The sequence below is a fragment of the Lytechinus variegatus genome, chromosome 16, assembly GCF_018143015.1.
Source record: "Lytechinus variegatus isolate NC3 chromosome 16, Lvar_3.0, whole genome shotgun sequence".
Lineage (NCBI taxonomy): Eukaryota > Metazoa > Echinodermata > Echinoidea > Temnopleuroida > Toxopneustidae > Lytechinus > Lytechinus variegatus.
This window is the reverse complement of record NC_054755.1, coordinates 12,968,129-12,994,712: the sequence shown is the minus strand read 5'-3', so window position 1 is coordinate 12,994,712 and position 26,584 is coordinate 12,968,129. Positions and strand designations below refer to the sequence as shown.

At 38.7% G+C, this 26,584-nt stretch overlaps 2 protein-coding genes across 2 annotated transcripts; both read right to left on the bottom strand.

Annotated features, from left to right (window-relative positions):
- Nucleotides 1–246: 246 nt before the first annotated feature.
- Nucleotides 247–25,644, bottom strand: LOC121430235 (sucrase-isomaltase, intestinal-like). Its single transcript, XM_041627511.1, has 21 exons — nt 25,277–25,644; nt 24,698–24,835; nt 23,384–23,532; nt 21,353–21,521; nt 19,499–19,595; nt 18,863–18,975; nt 17,501–17,626; nt 16,692–16,826; nt 16,241–16,345; nt 15,535–15,648; nt 15,056–15,140; nt 14,330–14,465; nt 12,000–12,136; nt 11,211–11,245; nt 5,277–5,393; nt 4,182–4,330; nt 3,582–3,666; nt 2,827–2,883; nt 2,097–2,224; nt 1,133–1,221; nt 247–335 (listed from the first exon to the last, which is right to left on the bottom strand). The coding sequence occupies exons 1-21, from the start codon at nt 25,574–25,576 to the stop codon at nt 247–249; spliced, it is 2,553 nt and encodes an 850-aa protein (XP_041483445.1). The 5' UTR covers nt 25,577–25,644.
- On the bottom strand, nt 5,729–7,717 carry LOC121430085 (uncharacterized protein K02A2.6-like). The gene has a single exon (XM_041627360.1). The coding sequence runs from the start codon at nt 7,680–7,682 to the stop codon at nt 6,177–6,179; it is 1,506 nt and encodes a 501-aa protein (XP_041483294.1). The 5' UTR covers nt 7,683–7,717; the 3' UTR covers nt 5,729–6,176.
- Nucleotides 25,645–26,584: the final 940 nt, after the last annotated feature.

Genomic DNA, 26,584 nt, shown 5'->3' with positions numbered 1-26,584 from the left:
ATTTTTTTTTATTTAGAAAGTAATTTAAGTTATTCCCTCCCCTTCTAAGCAATGTTTAAACGTATCATATTGGGGAGAAATCTACCTTGGATCACATTCCCTTAATGTCCTTCGTAGAAAAAAACAACAACAAAACGAGACCTATATATGAAATTCGATATATAATGAATGGTCTATCTGAAACCTCTGTAGAGAATCATTGTGTTTATCTTAAGTCACGACCAACACAATCTTATGATATTAATGCTATATACATACTGCTTCGGAAGAACCTCGGTAACTTACTTTTGTGGCGACGAATTTGAGTAAAGTGTACTCTCTGTTTTCGTAGGATTCTGTTGGAAATAAAAAGAATGTTATCGAGGGCCTAATTTGTAGAAGTGAGTAAGGAAAATGAAATATATATTTATTTGTTCGAATTCCCCATAGTCATAACGTGTATATGTCTCATCCATCTGTGTACCCTTTACTCTCACATCCTCTCCTCCACCTTTCATCTCCCTCCCATACCCCTTCCCTCTTCTCTTACTTCTCCCTCTCCCCTTTCCTCTCCTCCACTTCTGACTCCTCTCATCTACCAACTCCGTTGTCTGTTTCTTTCACTCTAACTTTCTCTCTATTTCGTCCTTTTGCCTCTTTCCTCCTCTCCACCCCCTATTCCGTTTCTTCAGCACTCTCCTCTCCTTTGCTTCTAAAAATTTACCCATCTTCCCTTTCCTTTCTCATCTTCTCGTTCTTCTCTCTTGTCTTCCTTCTCCATCTCCCCTTTCCTCTCCTTCTTTTCTGACTCCTCTCATCTACCAACTCCGTTGTCTGTTTCTTTCACTCTTTCTCTTTATTTCGTCTCTTTGCTTCCTTCACTCTTTTCCCCTGGACCTCTCCACCCCTATTCCTCTTCTCCCCCACTCTCCTCTACTTTGCTTCTAAAAATCTACATATCTTCCCTTTTCCTTTCTCATCCTCTCGTTCTCTTACTCCCTCCCCACCTCTCTCTCTCTCTCTCTCTTTCAACCTCTCTCTCTCTTTCCCCCTCCCTCCTTCTTCCCTCCCCTCTCCCTCCCTCCTTCCCTCGGCCTCTCCTCGTTCTCCTCCCAGCTATATGTTTCTCTCCCATACGTCTCTAGATAAATACCTCTCCTTTCTCCGTCATCCCAGAAGAGTTCTCCGTTAGCCTCCATATTATCATCTAGAGCCACTAGAAGAGAAAGAGGCTTCAAACGACTGAAAATAAAGATAATAAATTGATAAAAAGGTATCTGTTTTTATCTTATTAGTTCTCTTTTCCCATCTACAATGTTTTCTTCTTCGTCATCAACTTTTTCCTTCTCCATCATTATTTTCATCCTCCTAGCCTTCCTCCTCATCGTCATCGTCGTCTTTATCATATTCTATTTACTAACTTATTTATTTATCTCCTCATTTACTTTGTATTTATTTCATATTATTACTATTGTTATTTTTGTTATCATTATAAATATCATTATTATTATTTGTAATTACTATGATCATTATTAAAATATATTAACGGGATTAGTATTAACACTAATATTACTATTATTAAGATGATTATTATCATTTTATTGCTATTTTTAATACAAATACTAGTAGTAGTAGTAGTAGTAGTAGTAGTAGTAGTAGTCGTAGTAGTAGTAGTAGCAGTAGTAGTAGTAGTAGTAGTAGTAGTAGTAGTAGTAGTAGTAGTAGTAGAAGTAGTAGTAGTAGTAGTAGTAGTAGTAGTAGTAGTAGTAGTAGTAGTAGCAGCAGCAGAAGTAGTAGTAGTAGTAGTAGTAGTAGTAGTAGTAGCAGTAGTAGAAGTAGTAGTAGTAGTAGTAGTAGTAGTAGTAGTAGTAGTAGTAGTAGTAGTAGAAGTAGTAGTAGAAGAAGTAGTAGAAGTAGTAGTAGTAGTAGTAGTAGTAGTAGAAGTAGTAGTAGTAGTAGTAGTAGTAGTAGTAGTAGTAGTAGTAGTAGTAGTAGTAGTAGTAGTAGTAGTAGTAGTAGTAGTAGTAGTAGTATTACAATTCATTATATATATGTATATATATATATATATATATTATTCTGTGATTATTTTCGGGTGGATAGACCACTGGTCTTACCTGAAAACAGTGGTATTTGCTGGCTCCTGAAGGGGTATGATATAACCCCCTCTTACGTGCAGATTGATGACCTCCATGGGTGCAGCCAAAGTAGCTACCGTACCCCTCTCATCCACCATTTCTTTGCCCTGGTATCACGAAGAAAGTGGAAAACGGAGAGTGACAGAGAGAGAGAGAGAGAGGGGGGGGGGAGAATTACAACACTGAAGTGGGGGGGGGGGCTAAAATCGTCATACTTAAGATTGAGAATCACGAAATACAATTTATCATTACCACTCTGGAGAATGCGAACTTTGATAATTGCCATGTAAAATTAATCTATTGATATGTTATTGACTATAATACAAATAATATCATTCCATTGAAATTACCCTTGCATATGGCATAAAAACAGCGTCATCATGTTATTACTTTCTTTCATTTCATTTATTTCATTCCTCAATGAAGTAATTTATTCATTTACTTATTTAATTATATTTATATAACTCATAAAAAATATCAGGGCGTACGCCAATGACGACTCTGTCACGGGCGGACATTAGACAAACAATTAAAGCCTTGGAAAGGCAAACACAATATTTCTTATTCAAAATGGTAATGATTTTGCTCCGTACATGTTTGCGAATACACCCACCCCCTACACAGACACACCCTCACACACAAACACACATACACACTTTGCCCCCACCCCATCTTCATGAAATATATCTTTTGAAAATATCATATTTACCGTGTAATAGTCATACCAACGAGCATTGGGAAAGTAGACTTCGATTTCTGTTACGCCCTGTGTCAAAATGATATAGGATAAGAAGTAAAGTTGGTAAATAGCTGTCATGGTTATAATATCTATGGTTCGGAGTATGTACTGTACTTTCTATGCGCCAGCACTTTTTAAAATTTATGTTTTATTGCTTCAAGTCAAATGAAATCACCGAATTTACAAAAAAATCATAAGCCATTTTTAAAAAAGCAAAAGAAAAAGTACACAAGAATCACTCGGATGTCTTCAAAGGGGGGGGGGGGGGGTGGGGTCACCCTTCTTCAATAATACGTATTTGATTTGTGGTTTCCTGGGGAGCGTTTCATGAAAGGACTTGTCAGACGTTTTATCCGACAAGTCCTGTTTTATCCAACAGTTACTATAGTAACAGTACTTCTCAACCAATCAGAATGAAGGAAAGTTGTCAGATCTGACAACTTGTCTGACGAAAATATTGATAAAACGCCCCCCTGGATATTATCATGACGTCACAATCATATTTGTTCTTTATCCTGTATTATGTCTTCTATGCTAATACTTTCGAGATTTTTATATTACGATGCTAAAGTTTTCTGAGCTGGATCAAGATTTGGAGGGGCTATTGACGATAGCCACAGTACAGTATCAACACTTTGTGAAATTTGATTGTTCTCATGACTAAATGGCAGATGGGAATAATAAGACAAATCTCAAACTTAGTTTAGTTACAAATGTTATCTTACCTCTTCCAAAACAGCCGATATCATAAAGGATGGTCCCCATAAAAATTGCCGGTCGACATCCCAAGCCATATGATCAGCAGGAAACCTGGTGAGAGGAGTGCATTGGATTATAGTTATTTGGAAGTAGAGATGGTGGATGGGGGAAGAGGGGATGGGGAAGCCTGAGGAAGAGGTGAGGAGAAGGAGGAAGGGGAGGAGGAGGTGGTGGAGGGAAGGAGTATTGATGTGGTAGAGATGACCGAGGGTAGCCGTGGTGGTGGTGGTGGTAGTATTGATGATGAGGGTATTGGATATGATGGAAGTGATGATGGTGGTATTGATGGTTGTAGTGATGGTGATTATGATGATGATGATGATGATGATGATGATGATGATGATGATGATGATGATGATGATGATGATGATGATAATGGTGATGATGATGATGGTAATGATGATGATGGTAATGATGATAATGGTGATGATGGTGATGATTATGATGATGATAATGATGATGGTGATGATGATGATGATGGTGATGATGATGATGATGATGATGATGATGATGATGATGATTAAATCAAAGAGGTGCATCAAAGTAATCGATCGAAGAGAACTTACTCGTTGACGAGCGCCCTCACGACCGTAGAGCTATCAATGTGAGCTTGGTAGAAGAGGGTATAAAGGAATGGTAGAAGACGATATCTTTCCGAAAGGACCTCCTTCGTCATCTTTACAAATTCATCACCAAACACAGGAGGATGTTGAGGCTGCGGAAATCAATTAAGTCGAAATTTAGTTTTTGTTCTTAAAAAAACTCCGGGCTGAAAATAACTATTTATAAATAAGTTGAGTTTAATAAGTTTTGGTGTGTTGGCTCAGTTAACAGATGCGAGTTGCTGCTACCCTGTTTGGCGTTTAACGATTAAAGGGATAGAGCCTCGTCGATCTGGTGCTGCACAGCGGCTGCCGGGCCCACGATCAATTGGGCAAAGCAAATTTTCGGAGTATTTCATTTGATGTCTATTTCAAACAAATTTCACGAAATTCACGACGTCGCCAATTTCGTCGTGAATTTCGTCGCGAATTAATTGGCGACGAAATTCACGATGTCGTGAATTTCGTCGCCAATTTCGTCGCGAATTATTCACGACGTCGCCAATTTCGTCGCCAATTTGAATATTGACGACGAAATACGCGACTTCGCGACATCGTGAATTTCGTCGTGAATTATTCACGACGTCGTGAATTTCGTCGCCAATTTCGTCGTGAATTTGTTTTGCTTGCCTGGGCGTTATGCGGCCGGGTTGAAACCAACTCGCCTGCTGCTAATTCGTCCACTCACAACAGGGTCTACATTCATTTAGTATAATGCAAGTCTGTCCATTAACTTTTCGCCTATCAACCATGGTCCAATAACCATTTGGTCCAGTCATCACTTCGTATTATCACCAGTTCGTCTTTGACCATTTCGTCTCATAACTAGTTGGTCTAATATCAATTTTATTTTCCTTAAGAGCACAATTTTCATGAAATACAAATTTCGACATTTCAGACTTCCCATTAGTTAGAGTGTCATCGGTTAGACCTGACTTTAGAATACGGGCCTGTGTTTCTTATGGATAATCTCAACAATGTTTTGTTTCACGGAAAACTATAGTTGAGCTCTGTCGGTATAGAAATGATTTTAGGGTTTCTTCATATAATTTTACTTACATACCACCCCTGCGCATTATGGTTTCTAGCGTAGGGGTAGAACGCCCCAAGCTGAGTCCACCTCCAACACATCTCATAGGTGGTATTCCCCCAGAAGCCACAGATATCAGCACCGCTCTATATATAAAAAAAAAGAACACCAAGGAGATATGACAATACTGAGACAAAAACAGCATTGTTATAACTGGTCCTCATCTTACAAAGAGTTACGATTTATTCAATCAACCTCAACTTACTATAAGGATATCCATTAATATCATATTTTTTCTTCAGAAAATTTGCACAATGTGGAGCGTTGTGGCCCAGTGGATTAGTCTTCGGACTTTGGAACAGATGGTCGTGGGTTCGAATCCCAGACATGGCGTAATTTCCTTCTGTTATGTACTCCTAATTAATCTACAGTAATTAGTAATTAAGACACATAATAAGCACACGTCTGATACCATTGGTATATGATTCCAAAGCAAGTTTATTCCGCATTGCGCCTGCGCAGCTACAATTGTGAGTCATGGTATGACATCATGAATGACATCATTATCAATATATAACATCTCTCCCCCCTTAGATTAAACATACCTTTTAAACATTCCAATTCAATTTGCAACTCAATAACTGTACCAGTAAATATTCAACTGGTTATAAAACTATATATTGAAATGTAACAATTTCTTTCAGTTCCCAGATTCAAATTTTACCTTTAAGAAACTTTTGATAATTATTAAACACTATTATTGATATACGTCAGTCAGGAACTGAAGTTAGAATCAAAACTAATAAATTCAATGATACTTTTTGTCTCACTGAACTAGACAATTAAATCAGGAATTTTGACAAGGTCCAAAAATATGTGAGTTTATAATCCAAGACAAGATCTTATTAAAATTATTGTTGCGTCCAAAATTACGAAAATCCATAATAGTTTGGTTTTCTACGCTCTCGTCTAGGATAATGCTTTATACCGTCATCGTGATCGACTTCAGGATTGTCTTCACGATCCGCGCGAATGTCTATCTGATCTTCATTGACATTGCGATCATCATTGTCGTTATCACGGATGATAACGTCATCATCTTCAAGTGTCGGGCCGGTGTCGTCGTTCGAGGTCGATGAAGTCGAGATTCGACTTCGCAATTGGTCAACATGACGTTTCCATGTCAGCGTCGAGTTATTGGTATTGACATTTACGACATAGGATACCGGACCGTTACGTTCGACTACTTTTCCGGGTAGCCATTGGTTACCTCGCCCGTAATTTCTCACAAGGACTTCTTCTCCTATCTTAAATTCGCGAAGTTTGCGAGAAGTGTGAGCGGTCTGTGAGAATTGCTTCTTTTCAACGGTAGCGTTCACATCAGGCAGAACAGAAGATATGCGAGTACGCAACTTTCGGTTCATGAGCAATTCTGCCGGTGACTGGTTTGTGGTAGCTTGTGGAGTTGTACGGTAACTCAACAAGAACCTTGCTAATCTCGTCTGAAGGGGTCCACTCATTTTTCTGAGTGCTCCTTTCACAGTTTGCACTGCTCTTTCCGCGAGACCATTAGTAGCTGGGTGATATGGTGCACCTCGAATGTGATTGATTGCGTTCATTTTCATGAATGTAGCAAATTCCTCACTCGTGAAACAGGGCCCATTATCCGAAACCAGCGTTTGAGGAAGACCTTGTGCCGAAAAGACTTCCCTCAATTTGTCTATTGTCGCTTCGCTTGTCGATTTATTCGTAATGTGAACATCTATCCATTTTGAATACGCATCTACTATTACTAGTAACATTTTCCCTTCTACTGGACCTGCGTAATCGACATGAATTCGCGACCATGGTTTACTTGGATATTCCCACTGATGTGGTGGAGCTTTCGACGGTTGTCGCTGGTGTGATTGACATTTTTCGCAAGATTTAACTTTACGCTCCAAATCTTTGTCAATCTGTGGCCACCATACGCAACTTCTCGCCATTGCTTTCATACGCACTATCCCCGGATGTGCATCATGCAATTCTTCCATCATTGCTTCTCGACATTTCATGGGAAGCACCGCGCGAGCACCCCACAATATTACTCCCTCATGAACACTCAATTCATCTTTTCTATTCAAATACGGACCGAATGCCTTATCTTGTAATTCATCTGCTATAGGCCATCCTTGTAAGATGAAGTTACGGACCCGCGACAAGATCGGATCTTTGTCGGTAAGAGAACGGACGCGCGAAGGCGTTATCGGTGTCCTATCTAATGTATCCATGAGAAGTATGATATCCCCCGGGATCGGAGGATCCGGAATGGTTGATTCTAGCGGTAATCTACTAAGTGCATCAGCATTTGAATTTTTCTCTCCCGCTTTATACTTTATTTCATATTCGTATGCCGCAAGTGTAATCGCCCACCGTTGGACGCGCGGAGAAGCCATCTGTGGAATGGCTTTCTTCTCGCCAAAAAGACCAAGTAACGGCCTATGATCCGTAATTATTTCGAATTTGCGGCCATACAGATATTGGTGAAACCGTTTCACACCAAATACAATCGCGAGACCTTCCTTGTCTAATTGCGAATATCTGCGTTCTGCAACATTCAATGTTCGCGACGCGAACCCGATGGGTTTTTCGGTCCCATCCGAAAATCTATGTGCGAGTACGGCTCCGATACCGTACGGACTTGCGTCGCAAGCTAGTATGAGTTGCTCTTCCGGATTGTAGTGAGCTAACACTCTAGTTGAATTAAGCAACTGTTTGGCTCTTCCGAATGCCTGCTTCTGCTCTTTACCCCATTGCCATCTTGCGTCTTTCCTCAACAACCGATGAAGAGGTTCTAGATTCGATGCAAGGTCGGGTAGAAATTTACCATAGTAATTCAGCAAGCCTAGGAACGAGCGGAGTTCCTTTACGCTCTTCGGTTCGGGCGCATTTGTAATGGCTTGCACCTTGTCCCCCGTGGGACAAAGACCCTTTTCAGTGATTGTGTGTCCGAGGTAATCTACCTCGTCCTTGAGAAACACACATTTCTCTTTCTTTAGTCTTAGTCCAGCTTTCAGAAGAACATCCAGAACTGCTCTCAGGTTCTTCATGTGGGCATCTGTTGACTCTCCTGTGATGAGTAGGTCATCTAGGTACACGGCCACACCTGGTATACCGGGCAGCAATGACTCCATCGTCCGCTGAAACACAGAAGGCGCAGTTGAAACTCCAAATGGCAGTCTCTTATATCTGAATAACCCTCTATGAGTGTTGATAGTGACGAACTCCCTGGATTTCTCAGACAGGACTAGTTGTTGATATGCATGAGAAAGATCCAGTTTTGTGAATTTCTTTCCATTTGCAAGCCTTGCAAATAGCTCTTCTACTCTCGGGATAGGATAGGTATCCGATCGAGCTGCTGTGTTTATTGTGGTTTTATAATCCCCACAAATGCGAATGGATCCATCTCCTTTGACAACTGGGACCACTGGAGCTGCCCAGTTTGAATATTGAACTGGTTCAATTATGTCATCTGCAAGAAGGCGATCCAGCTCTTGATCCAGACGACTTCGAAGCGAAAATGGAACTGGACGGGCCTTCAAAAACTTAGGTGATGCATCGGGGTCAATATCCAGATCTACTTCTACACCTTTCAACTTTCCAAGTTCCCGTGTGAACAGTTCCGCGTAGTCTGAACACAATCTGTCTACTGCGTCATTGACCCTGACCAAGTTTATCTCCCTCCAGTCCAACTTTATTTCGTGCAGCCAATCTCGTCCCATGAGATTCGGCCCTCTGCCTCTCGCAACTATCAAAGGCAAGCGTTCCTCCTGGTTGCCCTTGGATACGGCGACTTCACATTCTCCGATAATGTCGACCAAGTGCTCGGTGTATGTACGAAGCCGCGTTATTGGTTCGCTCAGCTTAGGCCTCTCTCTGTCACTCCACTGAGAGAGCCACGTTTCCTCATTTATGAGCGTTACTGCTGAGCCCGTGTCCACTTGGAAGTTTATAGGTTTCCCTTTCACTATTACCTGAGTCATAATCGGAGGCGGTTTGGAAGCTTTCGTCGAGTGTGAATACAGCCCGTAGCTTTCGTTTTCATCCTCCTCTCTTGTTTCGATTTGCAGAGTGCGAGATTTATTGGAGGCGGTCCGTTTCCCTTGCTGCTGGAAAACTTTTCTCTGGTCCTTCCTCTCTCCTTTCGCTCTGCATACCACGGCGAAATGTCCCTTTTTCCCGCAGTGGAAACACTCTCCGTCTTTTGCTGGACAAGCCTCTCCTTGATGCTGTCCCTTTCCGCAGCGACCGCATGAGGAATGTTTCTTGGAAACAGGGCGTTGTGACGACTTACGATGACGAACACCATGAGCGATTTTGTTCACCATCTCGCCTTTGTTCTGATCTCTGAGATCGGCTGTATTTTTATCAGCTAATTCCATTGCTAATGCAATATCTTTAGCTTTTTCAAATGTTAGAGTTGGTTCAGCCAATAATCTCCTTTGTATTCTATCATCTGCCACTCCGCACACAATCCTATCTCTCAACATCTCCTCTAAAATAGTATCAAACTTACATTCATTAGCCAATCGTCGCAGTTCAGCAATGTAAGTTGACAGCGATTCATTTGGTCTCCTCGACCTGCTGTTAAACTTGAATCGTTGGACGATCACCGATGGCTTTGGATCTCGATGATCAGTCATTAATTTCACAAGTTCGTTGAACTCAACTTCACCTGGTTTCCTTGGTGCCGCCAAACTTGACATTAACTTGTAGGTTGAGGCTCCACAAACACTTAGTAAAATGGATCTTTTCCTCCCCTCATCAATGATGCTATTGGCGTCGAAGTAGTGTCCCATACGCTCAATGTACTCAGACCAACTCCCTTCGTCTTCCCGAAATTCACCAATTGTTCCAAAAGTAGCCATCCTCAGGTACTCGAACTTTACCAAAGTGAAGAACAAACACAAAAGTTAATCCTCGTCGCCAGATTTGTTGTTATGTACTCCTAATTAATCTACAGTAATTAGTAATTAAGACACATAATAAGCACACGTCTGATACCATTGGTATATGATTCCAAAGCAAGTTTATTCCGCATTGCGCCTGCGCAGCTACAATTGTGAGTCATGGTATGACATCATGAATGACATCATTATCAATACATAACAGCTTCAGCAAGAAACTGATCCACAATGTGCTGCACTCAACCCAGGTGAGGTAAATGGGTACCGGTAGGAAGTAATTCCTTAAAAAGCTGTGTGCGCTATGAACGCCTAGCTTAGCCGGGTAATATAGGAGCGCCTTGAGCACCTAACAAGGTGGATATGTACGCAATATGAATACCCTATATTATTATTATATTATAGTAATGTACTTTGTGAACAAAGAGAAGCACACCGGATTGTCAAGAAAACAACGAATGTATGAATATACATTATATGTAGAAGATAATTTGAATAATCATGCATTTTAGATTGTGACGTTGCTGGCTTTCCATAGTTGTACTTGATTGGATCAATCTTAACTCTCTGTGAGACGGGTTCCTGGTGTACATAGAGGCCCGCACCAGTTGTGGTGTTAGTTCAACACCTGTTGAGTGTTTATTTATCACAACACCTTTGGTTGTTGGACTCTCTGGTGTTATCTGGTTATGTTCAATCTCTAGGTCTAATCCTAACACCTCAGGGCGTGGTCCACTAGGGATACCGATTGGTGTCAGGTTTAACACCCTATTTCTAATTACAGTGTAATGTTAAAGAAAGGACTACGCCTATCGTGTCCATATATATATATATATATATATATATATATATATATATATATATATATATATATATATATATCCAGATGCTTTTGTTCTATGTTCTTCTAGCATGGAGTTTGTAAGAATCCATGCGAGGAAGAAAGCCAATGAATAAATACAAAGAATAAGTATAGTCTGAACAAAGCGATGGAAGATAAATGATAAATAATATACTTACATACGGCATTCCGAACATGTTGAATTCCAGCATACCTAAGCGAGAAAAAAAGATTAAAGAATGATGTATTTCTACTAAACTTATTTTGTCAAACATGCAAACAGGGTCAAAGATAACCATTATCAGTAAAGTTTCCATAAAATGAAAACAGAATAATGTTAGGTAAATTAGTTACAATATAAGACCACAGAAAACAATAAGAAACCCAACAAGAAAAATCACTTTTAGGGTGCATACTATCTCGATCTTTAAATTTAGATTACACGATCAAATTAGAGAAGACAGGTAAAGTATGATATGCTATTTTCATAGAATATTCAGGGGAATTGAAATATCAGACCCCCAGTGGCGTACCTAGGATTTTCTAAAGGGGGAGCAATTTCGTCCGCCCAAAAATTTGACAAGCAAAAAAAAAGAAGGTCTTCAAACACAAGTAAAGGACATTTCGCACCAGAAACAAAATTGACAAGCAAAAAAAAGGGGGGAAAAGTTCTTCAACCACAGGTAAAAGACATTTCGCACCAGGAAAAAAATTGACAAGCAAAAACAAAACGGTCTTCAACCACAAGTTAAGGACATTTCGCAAAAAAAAAGTCTTCAAGTACAAATGAGGGGGTCACTTGTGGCTCGTCGGGGAACAGTTTGACTCGTTGACTCGTCAGGGGGGCAGATATACGTTCCTTGCATGTGTTGTGACCCCCCCCCCCATAGGTACGCTAATGCAGCCACCCCCCCCCCCTCCTCCCTAGAAAATTTTCCAAAATTGGACAGTTTTTTTTTCTTACTTACCCGTTATCCCCCAATGGAGGTGGCCCCAAATACTCTGATTATCGCCGAGCCAATGGTGGGCACTTTTTCCTGTGCCGGCAAAGGTTGAACGGCTGAAAACAAGGCTACGCTTTTCAGGGAAAACCGTTTTGAGTGCTCTGAAAGGGAGGAAAAAGATATGAGATCACCAACGTTCATAATAAACAGATACACAAACATTTTCAATACCTCTTTTCTGTTATTTACGTTTATTTCATAATAAAAATTTGATAGGGTACATAACTCAAACCCACTGCATGCGATACTTGACAAAATAACCTTCTCTGTAGGTAATCGTTCAATATCAAACAATTCAAAACTATATTCTAGATATAAAAAATATACATTTACGCACATTTTCTAAGATAAATACAGATGTTGAAATTTATTTTGAGAAAAAGGTATGGAAACTGAATAGGAGATATTTGAAATATCTAAACACCCATTTTTCAAATGAAAAGAAAGCAAACACGATATATTTTCGAATTAAACATTTTTACATAAAAAAGATAATCATTTACTATGGTTAATCATGTTAATGAGTAAATGAAGAAATAAGAAGAAAGTTTTTGGTTCCAATGTTTTTATAGCAACCTTAGAGTGTTAACAATACAAATACTCGAAATCACACCAAAATGTTGAATATTTTTACAATATTAAACTTGTACTTCTAAATTATTTTTAAAAATATATATTAAGGATTCAAATTGTAAATATGTCATGTTTTACAAGAACATCGTATGCATTAATTAAGATAATTAAGATATTCGTTTGCATGAAGGAACACGTTTACCTCACTATTACACTTCTTTACTGGTTTGATAGTTTGTTTTATCACTACCTTATAGCGACCATAATAGTTCTAAATATCTTTTTCAGATTATAATCACTGTTTGAAGGTATATACTAATTTCAACCTGCCTTGAACCAGTATAGGTTCATGGACCTGGTTTTAATTGTTTCCTTTCCAATGTTCGACTCTAAACTTCTTTTCTTTGAAATAAAAAAAAATTGTTACAACTGATGTTCAATGACAAGATGTAATGAATTTGAAAAGAAAACCTTTGAAATCACTGGCGTAAAAATAGGGGGCCTGGGGGCTCTTGCCCCCTCCCCAACAATTTTCACGACCAAGAAAATAGAAGAGAAAAGGAAAGGGATAGGGATGAAATATGAGATTATTTTCTGAATATTATATCAACATTTATCACAAACTTGGATTTTGTAATTAAAATATCGCTCCCTCGCATTTTTTATTTATTTTAAGCGATACACCATATCGAGCCCCCTAAAATTTTTGATATTGAGGGCTAAAAATTGACATTATAAGGAAATTGTTTTGTAATCATGATACTTAACTGTCTCGTTAAACAAACAATGCGAGCGCGAAGCGCGAGCTAAAATTTTTGTATATATTGACCTCAAAACATGGATATTTTAAGGACTATAGTTACGAATCGATTAAGAGTATAAATATCTCACCATAGTCATCTAATGCTAGTGCCAAGCGCTTGCTGATTTTGTTAGAATTACATCTAAACACATGGAGCACTTTTTGAAGTCATTGTAATCATGATTATCATACGCATCTCACTAATGAAATACTGCGAGCGCGAAGCGCGAACTGAAAATCTAGGAAATTCAGACATGAAGAGGGGCATTCCAAGGCTTGTTTGTAGGAATTCACTAAGACCCCACGTATTTCACTAACCAAATGATGCGAGCGCGAAGCGCGAGCTAAAATTTTTTGATATTCAGATCAGAAAAATTGACATTTTAAGGACTGATTTTAGGAGTTCATGAAGAGCAGAAATCTCACCAATCCACCAATGCGAACGTTAGCACGGACAGGAAATGTTTTATATTAAGACCTTAAAATAGGTCAATAACTTTCAGTAGTCATGAAAAAGAAGAATATATCACTACTTAAAACAATAATTACTCTAATTGCGAGGAAATATATTATTTTGTTGTATATTGATTTGAAAACGGGAGGCTTTAGTACAGCAGTTTTATATGTCTCGTTAAAAAGTCTATGCGAGCACCAGGAACAATGAAGACACAATTAAGCAAATGTTCCATAAAGTTGTGAAAAATGCTTCTTATGTTATATAACATAATATAACACTATGATAAACAACAATTTCTTCTTTCCCCCACTACGTTTCTCTTCCTTTTTCCCTCTTTTTCTCCTTTTCCCCGTTTTTTTTTTTTTTTTTTTTTTGGCCATCCGATTGGGGGGGCACGTGCCCCCCATGCCCCCCGTAGTTACGCCACTGCCTCAAACTGTTAATGAATATTGTGCTACTTACTCGTACGTTCCAACTGCCATCGTGTGCCCATAGAGGCTGTGTAGATTATAATGGTCACCCAACATACCGTCAATGCCATGGCGGGCATCCATGCAAAGTGTTTTGGTAAATATCTTTCCCTCCTCAATCGTGAGTTCTGAAGTAAAGAAAAAAGAAGTTTTCAAAACTCCCCCAAAACAGTATGTTCCAGTCGTTCATAAATTAATGAACTTGGAGCTTTACTAATGGTCATGTTCACTTGAGCATTGAGTGGACATTAAACCGGGATTTTAGATTAAAATTCACTAATTGTTCGAGTAAACATGACCATCAATAAAGTTGATTTTTTATAAACAATACTGAACAAGCTGAAAGTGTCATCAAATCCGAATAAGTAGCACATTAAAAAAACTAATAATAATTCCTTATTTGAGAAAAACAGTTGAACCTCGGAAATTTTTGTTACAAAACTCACTGTACATTACAAATAGAACAAACAAAATACTGCAGGCATGAATCCGGGTGCAAATGGTGCGGGCGCACCCCATAATAAACTCTGTCAAAAGAAAACACGCACCCTATAAAATGCATTAATTCGGGAGTAATGACCTATTTCGTTTTGTTGTTGCTGCTGCTGTTGTTGTTTTTGTTGTTTTTTCTTAGATTTTCAAAAATAGTTTTAGATCAGTCTGGAGACGGTTTCACCCGTGTAACTGTAGCATTACTCGATGAACATAGCGAACTTACTTGGCATATATGGGGGGTAGTTCCACCTGTTGTTATCGCATCCGTCTATGGACCCCCTCACGAAATTAGAAGGCTCATTCATATCCTTGAAGGTGGAGAAGAAAACAACAGATTTATTCGTCAAACTCAAGACGAGTCTCGTCTTTAAAAATCTTTATACGATACCGTACGCAGCGAGAAGGGTGACAGGAGCAGTTGTCCCCTTTCCAGAAATTAGTTACATTTTTTACTAAAAATTTTCACAAACTTCACCAAAAGTGCCCACAAAATGTTTATATCAAATTTTAGAAAATGCAAAAGTGATTACGAGTTTCTTTGAATTTTGTTATGCATCTTGCCCCCTCCCCCTAGAATAAAATATCAGTTGACAACCATGTTCATAGGCGTATTCATAACGATCGTGGGCGGCGGTCAATGGTTACCTTATTTCTTTTCTTTTTTTATTTGTCTTAACAGAATAAGAAAGTAGGGAAACTTACGATCCAGAGGGCATCATATTCGATTTCATCATGGAAATCATCACATAGATCTGTCCAATACTGCTGAGCGTTTTCGTTGAAAAAATCTGGGTAAACACCATCTCCCGGCCATACCTAAACATACAACAAAATATATGGAATTAATTTGTCATTTCTACAATTTTTTCCCGGCACCCCTTATTTCCCTTCTTCATTATCTTTTTCTTATCATTTTTCTTCGTCTTCCCGTCCTCAGCTGTCTTATGAAAACGATGGAAACTGGATTTAAAGGTTACACCTTATAAACTTTTTATTTATGATTTTCTTGTTTTTGGCAAGCCCCCGGCCCCCTCGCCCACGGAAGGGGGGCATAATCATCATGCACCCCAGGTACGCCGGTGCCTATTTTTCCCCTATCCCACCCCTGGTTCGGTCATATTATGATGGTAAAGAACATCTATTTCAGACCTTTATTGTTTTTACTATTTTACCTGGGTCCCGTAACACAAAGATATCAGCGTTCAATCGCTAAATGGACTAACGGCCAATCAAGATAAATGGAACATGCGCAAGTTGTTGAAAAAGGGGACCAAGAACCAATCAGAATTGTTCTTTCATAATTTTGCTATTCATCGCAAGGCTATTAAAACTTTTCAAACGAAAAATAATGATAAAACGCCCCCACGCAACCCCCCCCCAAAAAAAAAAAATCGGAAGGGAGCCTTACGTTTCCGACGATAGGTGCAGACCGGTTCGGATTCAGCACAAATACATTCGGATTGAGTCCCCGGTCGTAGGCGTGGTATCCGACTTCCTTTTTGATAATGTGATCCTGTGTGAGTATGCGCATGTGTAAGCAAAATAGTGTAATCATTAAATGATTATTATTCATTATTCTAATCTAACCCCTACCCCCAAATAATATTAATATTTATATCATAAATAAGTTTAACTGATTATAGTAATTTAAAAAGTATAACAATATCTGCTTTAAGTAAGAAAGATGATTTTGCTATTATTTTCATCGTACATTTTTTTCCTGTTACACTTTTCTGGTCATTATACTCAAATTTGTTCACGAGATTTTTAACTAAAAAATATCATCGACAATTCCATTCTAAGAAAACATTCCAGTCCAATCCGGCGAGAATATTTTGAAAGTGAACGTGCGAACTGACCAGAATGATGATGTAATGTTGTCCGTGGTCGTGGACCTGCTGGACGAACTCGGGAAGACCAGCGTAGGCACCATCCTTGTCGTAGGTGAAGTCCTTCTTGTCCAACATATAATCGATGTCGCCATATTGAATATCCTGCAAGGAACGAAATCGTCATCGAGACCAGCATAATTATGGTTAGATTATTTTGCATGTTAGGACAACATCACCCCATCCCCCTAATGCCATACACTAAAAAAAAAAAAAAAAAAACGCTGTGTAAAATCTTAGGCATGTCGGTCAGTCTACCACAATTGTTTAAAGTTTTTAAAAAGATGTTATGAACTTGACACAATACATTTATTCATTTACTAGTATTTTCAAGGGGTTTAGGCTATAGCCCCCCCCCCCCTCCATTTCCTCGTTCCGACATTTCCCATGCATGGCAATTAGCTTTGGTATTTTTTTTTATCATGACTGTCCGTACAGGCATATAAAAAATAAATACTGTAAATAATGATTGAGGGCAAATAAACGTCACGCATGTCAAAAGTGAATAAGTTTCTGTACAACTTGTCCTGGGGTAGTGGCCCGACATAGCAACGTTTCAAATTTTAAGCCTTTTTTATTTAAATCCTAAATTATATCATAAATTCAAGTCGAAATCAATTCAAACAAGACTATCAAAACCACAGTCACACACGGTCACATCGCCTCTAAACAAACCAAATATAATTATTAGGCCCTAATATGTTATATCAAGCGACTCAAAATCGGCCGATATGAAGTCGGTTTCGTTGGTGACTGACTGTAGCATAACTATAACTCACATAAGGTATCTCCGCCTCGATCATTTCTGACCACACAGTCTTGACCCTGTCGAGTGACCCGTAGTCCCATCTACATAACTGGAATCCCAGTGACCAATAGGGCACCATGACTGGACGACCGATCACCTGTGATGGGAAATCGATATATCGTATTGTTGCTGTGGGTCAATGAACTTTTGTTGATATATATATATATATACATGTATATATATCATCCGATTTTTTGACAATTTTGAAAGAATGGCAGATCTACACAGGAGAAAATGAGAAATGTCATACTGTGTTCACAGTGTGTTCACAGTGTATTCAAAGTGTGTTCAAAGTGTGTTCAATGTGTGTTCAATGTGTGTTCACTGTTTGCTAAATGTGAGATCAAAGTGTGTCCATATTAAGTTCAGACTGATTTCAGAAAGTTTTCACAGTGTGCTCACAGTGTGTTCAAAGTGAGTGCACAGTGTGTTAACGGTGTGTTCTCAGTGTGTGTTCACAGCGAGTTCCCAGTTCACAATGTGTTCACAGTGAGTTCAGGGTGTATTCAGAGTATGTTCACAGTGTGTTCAGTGAGTTTACAGTATCGCACAGAATTTTCAGTGTTCTCCCTGTGTGTTCACAGCGAGTTCAGAGTGTATTCAGAGTATGTTCACAGTGAGTTCAGAGTGAATTCAGAGTGTATTCATAATATGTTCACAGTGTGTTCACAGTGAGTTCACAGTGTTTTCGTAGACGGTGTTCACAGTGAGTTTAAGAGGTGTTCACGGTGTGTTCATAATGTGTTCAGTGTGTGCTCACAGTGAGTTTAAAATGTATGCACAGTGTAATCACTGTGTGTTGTCATAGTAGACTATGTGTAGATGTAATTCGCACTATTAAAATTCTCAAATTCAATAGTGTGGAGACAATCCCACACTGTGAACATCTCCACACTTTGAATGCTCAAAGTGTGCTCATATATTTGACTATGTGAACATGATGTGATTTACAGGCTATGAAAAACAAATTTACCAGTATGACGATGATCACAAATTTTGTTCCACACACTGTGGAAAACTGTGTTCATTCAATCAGGGACCGGAATATACAATGCAATGATTTCAATCGATTTTGGTAGGAATCACATGATTCCTTGGACATAATTATCAACGTAACTCGTATAGCTTTATCGTCATTTTTTCAAATGAATTATATTACAGTCTTATTATCTTTTCAGAAGAGGTTACAATATTGCCTAGTTATTGCCCTTTTTCATTGGAGAGCAAATTATCAGGGAATGTCGAATGTCATTCTAAAAGCAATAAAAAAAATTGAAAGAATTGGCCTTACGTTGAAATGGAATAAAATTGATTTGTTACAATGAATATGTACCTCTCCGTACTGGCTGATTACATTTTCAGGGGTGGGGCCAAAGAACATGAAGAAATCAAGGACACCCCCAATGGTCCGGTAGGTCAAAGCTGGTGTGGGTTGAAGCGCAACTTCTGTACATTTTGAATGGATACAATAAATAATCAAATGAAATGAAAATATAAATTGAACAACATCATAATTATAGAATGATTGCTTTTAAATTCAGGACAAAATTAATACCCGCCCCAAGATTTATAGATAAAAAAGACACCCAACACACAACCACACTCAGTAATCATCCAACAAAAAAATGCCGAATTATTATTATTTATATTTCATTGCTTCATTTCAATTAAGTTCATTTCATTTTACTTGTAATATTTCCAACAAAATAAATACAAAATCCATTAAAAAATAATGAATACAATCACTTCTTGTAAGTTTATGAAAAAAAGAACATCAGGATTATAGATTTATTACTAAAAATGGATAAATGAAAATTAGCAAAAAATGTATATTATGTTCAGGATCCAAATACGATTTGGTGAATTTTTATAATAATTTTACACCCATTTTTCTTTCTCGCGGGGTTAGATAAAACTTGTACGCCAGCTAATCAAATAATAATATCTATAAAATAAAAGTAATATATACCCATTGCGTTGCTGTTGACGAAGAATACTCCATGTGTGTTACCATCGTCTTCGACAACCATGTGGAAGGGATGCGCTCCGTACAAGTTATCATCTCCCTGTCAATTATGACGTCATAATAGAGCATAATTATAACAACAATTAACGGAGGAAACACACGTATTTGGTCCGAATACTCAGAGTTTATAATTGGCCGTATATAATAATTGCCCTTTGTGCCTGTTGCAAAGCGAATTGCAATCGAAACTCAAAACGCATCTCCGAAAATTAAATGCATCTTGAAATTACAACAACCGAAGTGCGCTTTGGGAATTTATTTCAGATTATTATTGTAACGGGCCCCCATAATCGGTGCTTGTAATACGACATGTTACAAAACTTGTTTACCAATATCACAGTAAGACATTGTGGCAACCTAATGTTTATTTTAGCGTCATTTAGGAGCTTATTCCACGACTTGGAATGACTCTGTTTTATAACATAATGTAAGCATGGTAACCGCGCTGGCGACATGACATTTTCTCTTGCGACATGAGCTTCGGTCTTGATGGATTTGATGGATTTTCCTCTAACCTTCACCATACTCATGATACATTCTTATTATATCTTACGTCATTTTTACGATAACCCTATCTTTTCAGGGTAAATTTCACTTTTTAAAAGGGTCTGACCAGTTGTGGACAAAACTATATTACACTGTACACTTTATGAGATAGTAAAAATGCTATAAAAAACTTTATTATCTGACGTACAAAGTGTTTATGAAACTTCCGTGAACAGGTCATTGCTATCAAGTTTCATCCATCATTGTTAACTTTCATGCACTTGAATTGTGCAAGCGTTTTGAAAGTAACGTATATTTCGAAATAATGCATTTAAACCATTGAAAACTTTAAAAAAAAAGTGCAGTATAAAGTCTTTCATCGAAAAAAAAGTATAAGTCAATGATTTTATTCCAGTCCAATTTACCCGATATTTTGCGAAAATTATGGGCCAAATAACACAGAGGGTCGGGTAAATTGGACTCAACCTTCCGGGAATTCGAGGGACTCTTTTCTCGAAATGTCAGGTTACGCGATTGCCCGACCGGACGCGATAACCCAAATGGCATAAGCCGCAGATGTAGACTCGATACAGGACAGGGGCATCGATCCATTTTTCAGATTGGGGGGGGGGGGGGCAAAATCATGAGTCAACGTTCCAAATTAATGCGAGCGAAGCGCGAGCTGAAATTTTTTAGTATAGTGACCTTGAAACAGGCAAGTTTAGGACTGTTTGTAGTAACTCATGAGGAGGATATATATCCAACAAAAGATTATTGCAAATCGAAACGGGAGTTCTCTTGAGGTTTAGAACTGAAAACAGGACATTCTCCACCTATTTTAATCATGAAAAGTATGGGTTTTTGCTACAGAAATGATGCGAGCGCGAAGCGCGAGCTGAAAATTTTTATATTCCAATCTGAAAAACGGACATTTTGAGCAAGATTTGAAATAAAGAACAATTTGTGTACATCTCAATCTCGTTTGCTGACCATTATAATCTTATTTTATTTTTGCACATCCGGAATTATTGGGGGGGCAAAACGATATGTTTGCCCCCCCCCCAAATATTTTCATTGGTGGGGCGATCGCCCCCTGCCCCCCCCCCCCCCCCCAGGATCGACGCCTCTGATACAGGCAGTGTTGCACTGTCCTTACCATCATCTACAAAGGAATTGTTGGTTGAAGAGGGGCAAATCTCTGTCTTGTCCAAAAAAGCCACCAGACTGCTTACAACTACGACAATGTCTTCACTTGGATTTTAGCCTCCAACCTCCTGAATGAATTGGTACAAGAACCACTGGACCACTTACCCCAACGCCGAGATCTCGAGTGAAGATTCCCCATGTTTTCCAGTTGAGGTCGTGCCTAAATCGACGATGACTGTGCTCTCCGAACCCGTAAACGTTAGAAGATGGGAGGGCGGTGCTGATCTGGAGGAACTGGTCCTCGTATACCAACACCCCTACCGATGTATCGAATCTTAAATAATCATAAAAGGTGGATTAAGACCTTAATCGATTCGATAACCATGATAACTGGTTATTTTATCAATTCTAAGCATGTTAAAGGGGTTGTCCAGGCTGAAAATATTCATATCTTAATACACAGAGTAGCATTCACTGAGCAAAACGCCGAAAATTTCATCAAAATCGGATAACAATGAAGTTATTGAAGTTTAAAGTTTAGCAATATTTTGTGAAAACAGTCGTCATGAATATTCATTAGGCGAGCTGATGATATCACATCGTCACTTTCCGTTTTCTTATTATATGTTATTACATAAAATCATATTTTTTCCATTATTTCATACTTGTGTGAATAATATGTATCCCTTGTAATGAACTAAGTTGCAGCAATAAATATCTAATGCACTAAATCAGTTGTCAATCAAATTTTTCTAGTTCTTGGAGGAAAAAAATTTAATAAACCTAATCTCATATAACAAAATACAAACGAACAAGTGGAGACGTGACATCATCTGTCCACCTATTGAATATTCATACAGACTGTTTTTACAAAATATTGATAAACTTTAAAATTCAATAACTTTGTTATTTGTTGTCTGATTTTGACGGAATTTTGCTCAGTGAATTCTACTCTATTTATTAAGCTATAAATACTTTCAGCCTGGACCACCCCTTTAAGTAACCAGTAAACATAATGATAAATTAATCAGAAGTTGATTTTAAGTCAAGTTTTATATAAACTTGAGAAGAGACAACAACATTTTATGAGCAGGGAAATTTAGTAACCTCTATGTTTGTATTTACCTTTTTAAAACATTCAAACGTGTTTGAAAAATAAAACTCTCGAAAATCATTTAAATGGCATAATGCTTTGAGCTGGCATCGTCGGTACAATCATAATATGGTGACGTGACTTTTTAAAATCAAATTTATTTCTGTACTATTCTAGCTATTTTTAATTGTACTGAGGGGCATTATCCGATGCATTATTTTGAGTGCTTCTAGTTATATATAATTTTATATATAATTTTATTTACTATTCGAATCACAACTGACGAAATCACAAGAAAATGCATGACGCTGGCTATTTTATGGGCTCTATATACATTCAATAATTTTACGACTCAAATTTGCTCGAAGTAGGCGTTTTATTTGCATTTCAGCACTTGAATGGCCTAAGTACATTTATGAACAAACATATTTAGACCATTGAATGCACATTCACACAATGACTTTCCTTGCTTTTATCGACTGTTTGTAATGTTCACAAAATCAAAATGTCCCTTTTTGTATAGTCTTAGTCCCTACGTGCGAGAGATTCCAACTGCCGAATAGATCAACACAAAGCCCACAATATTAGGGAGCTTTCACTCCGCCACGCAGAACTAATTCAAGAACACAGTAAATGTATTGAAAATGCCGTCAAATGACAATGAACAGCTAGGAGGTCGAAAATTGGTGAACCGAAATAGGTCATTTGTCCAGAGTCCAAGACGAAACTGCTGTTTAGATTCACATGCTTATCGATAAAGACCTCTTGCTTGCCCTTTGTCATGGTGGCCATTTGTCAATACATTGTCTCTGTGTTCTTGAAAGCTTTCTGAGTCGTTGTGCGACGTCCCTATTTTTAGAGGAGCTCAGAGGCTTACGTTTGTAAATGACAACAATGTCAATAGTTTGTAGACAATTATAGTTCAATTGATAATCTTACCAAATCGACTTAACAACATAGGCCTACAGTGATTTTGTCATGAATAGCCCTGGATCAACCAGTGGCTTTTTTTAATCATAATAAAGTATCCAACAGTAAATTAAAAAATCAAGCTTTCCTTTTATACAAAACCATCCCTCAGAGAAGATAAAAAAAATCCTTACATGATGGCCCCGTTGCTCTTCCTCTTGATCCGAAAGCTGAAAGGGTCTGGCTCGTAGATGAACTCGTAGTCGAGATCGTGTGCAGGGTGAGTGGGAGGGCTGAAGTCGACGACTGGTACCTCGTACCGTTCATTGTCCATATCGGTGAGCTACGGTATTTGGGAGAGGGTTGTAAACTAGTTTGAAAATATGCACGGCTGACTTTTTTATCATATCATCTTTTCAAAGAGAATTAAATGCTTAATATTTTCTATTCTTCTTCTTCTCCTTCTCCGGTTCTATGATTTCCTTCATCTATATCTATCTCTTTCTGAGTTCTCAAATCCATCAGTATCTAACATATCTAAATTCTTATCCCAGTGAATTCTTGGTCCCAAAGTATGTTTGTGAAATCAACCTACATACTGTTGAGTTTGACAATGTTAACAATGTGGATCACATTTTCACAAAATTCACGCTATGAACACATTGCGAACTGTCTTTCATCAATAGCATCGAGTAATATATAAATATTGCGATTTTTTTTATTATCAGGAATGGAAAGTCGAGGTAAGGCTCGAGACAATATACTTTTCAAGATACTGCAGGCCATAATTACTTCGGCCTTCGCTTTTGGCCTTGGGAGGAATCACCTGACTATTGCGATAGTCATACCAACAATACCGATTGCAAACCGACCGATAATGTGTCATTCCGGATACCTAGATCTACTGAGATCAGCGAAAGTCGATTTCCTTGGTGCGACTATATCCTATAGCATTTGTCAGAAAGCTTTCTCCAGCAGCCTCATGACTTAAGGCCTCTACTTTATCTATCCCTATCCCCAGACTGCAGGAACAAACCTGATTGAATCTTCATGACCAAGTGGGTTGGAGAACTTTTTTTATTATTATTTGCAAAAGTCCCAATCAAGAACTGAAGGCTACATGATATCATTCAGGCCACTTTCCTCGAGAGAAAGGTTTGTGCAGTAGAATGATCCAACCCTCTTTATTAAATTGGGCTTTCCCAAGGTATCCCCTTCTACTGGTTACACTTCGTAATTCCGAAGGCTCGTAATTCCGAAGGGTCTTTATTGCGAAGGTTCGTTATTCCGAAAACACGTAAATTGCCTATACCTAGATGTTCATTAATCCGAAAACGTAAAAGGGTTCTTTAATCCGAACATTTGTGGCGTTATTCCGAAGGTTCGATAATCCGAAAACGAAATAAGGTTCGTTAATCATTTAGTTTTTGGACTAACGAACCTTCGGAAATGCTAACCTTCAGAATAACGAAGCTTCGGAATTGCGAATGTATGTGGCTTCTACTAACCTTGAAGCGGACGCGTGTCTCTGAATGTATTTCGACTTGGAAGAGAAGTCTCTGGACTGGCCTATCGTACCGGACAGGTGTATCCCTCCTCTGAAGAACAGCTTCAAAGCCCAAAGCATTCTTGACAGAAGCTGAAACCTGGAATATGTCGAGATAAATCTATTTGTACCGATCATGATATTGGGGGAGGGATGTACTTTTTTCTCTCGAAACATCAAAGAGGAACTGTTCTCATACATTTTAGAGGAGCTCAGAGGCTTACGTTTGTAAATGACAACAAAGCCAATAGTTTATAGACAAGGATAGTTCAGTTGATAATCTTACCAAATCGACTTAACATCATAGGCCTACAGTGATTTGTCATGAATAGCCCTGGATCAACCAGTGGCTTTTAAAGTATCCAACAGTAAATTAAAATCAAGCTTTCCTTTTATAAAAAACTAACAGAAAGGAAAAGATGATATGTAAAATGACATGTAAGAATAACGTGTGGGCGATGTAGGGGTATAGGAGATTATGTGTGCGGAATGAACGGAGGAGGTAGAGGTAGAGAAAGAGAGAACGGGAAAATAGCCTCACCATAGTGTACCCAGGTACATCCACCTGTTTCGGGTAGTAGCACCACGGGGCACCATCCACGTCCGATGAGCTCCACCGGCAACCACGTTCCTCGCATGACTGTTCGGTTGCCCCAGGATCGGGGTAGCAGTCGATCCTCTGGAAGGCCTCCTGGACCGGTTCCTTGAGGGCTTCTGTTGGTGTAGGTACCGGTTCTACCGTTATGGTTGGTTTCTTTCTGGTCAAACCTACCCCCAACCCAATGCCAATCACCACGATGACCACGACTAAGAGGACAATAACCTTATTTCCGAACTCCATCTTCCTGTATGATTATGCTGTTCCTTTCAGCAATGGAGAGTCGAGTAAGGATGCCAGCGCAGGACGTTTGCAGCTGCATGACATCGCTTCTATTTAGAGGTACTTTGTTCCAACCAATCGCATTTATATAGACCATTTCAAATAGGCCAATGCCATTGTCGGTGGGTTTGGAATGGGTATATTAACCTCTATTGGACACGTCCACCCCTGTAATAAAGTGCTTAAGTCCAACCTGCTAAAGCAAATGTGTAACGTGGGACTCCGAGACCTCTCTATACCGTTATGGGAATATTATGAAATGAAGGTACCTGTTTGTTGTCAATATTTGCAAAGCTGTAAACCTACTTTTTATTTCATTACTTATCCTCCCTTCTTTCCACCCACTTTTTTTCTCTCTCTCTGTCTTTTCAAATCCCTATGTTCGTCTCTAAATGAAAATAGGCCACGAACGGTATTCTTCCACCTACTAATATTGTAGAAATGTAAAAGGAGGAAACATAAGTATAGACCTGTAGAAAGAGAAATGAGGAGAGAAGAGAGAAAGAGGGGAGAGAAAATCAGAAAGAACAGAGATTGGAAGACAAGTGGGAAACATCCCCTCATTCGAATTCCTCCTTAACTTAAGTTTCATGTCTTTCATGAGCGTTTTCCTTCCTTTCTCTTCTACTGTGTCTCTCTACACATTTGCTCCTCCACCACCCCACCCCCCCTCATCTGGCTCCATCACATTTCCCTCACACGCACGTGCGCGCGCACACACCCACGCACACACCCACACACGACGCTCACACTGCGTCTTAACATATGGTTTTTCATATTACAAAATAAGACTATGTCTAACCAGGGCATTGGTCCAATAATGACGAATGCTCGGGGATCTTTTAAAGGAGACTGCGCATCATATTGCTGCTATAGAATGACTAGGGCCATTAACAAGAGAATATCGTTTAATCGCAAATCAAATAATATCAATCGCAAATACACACTTTCGATTGGTTAAAACTCGAG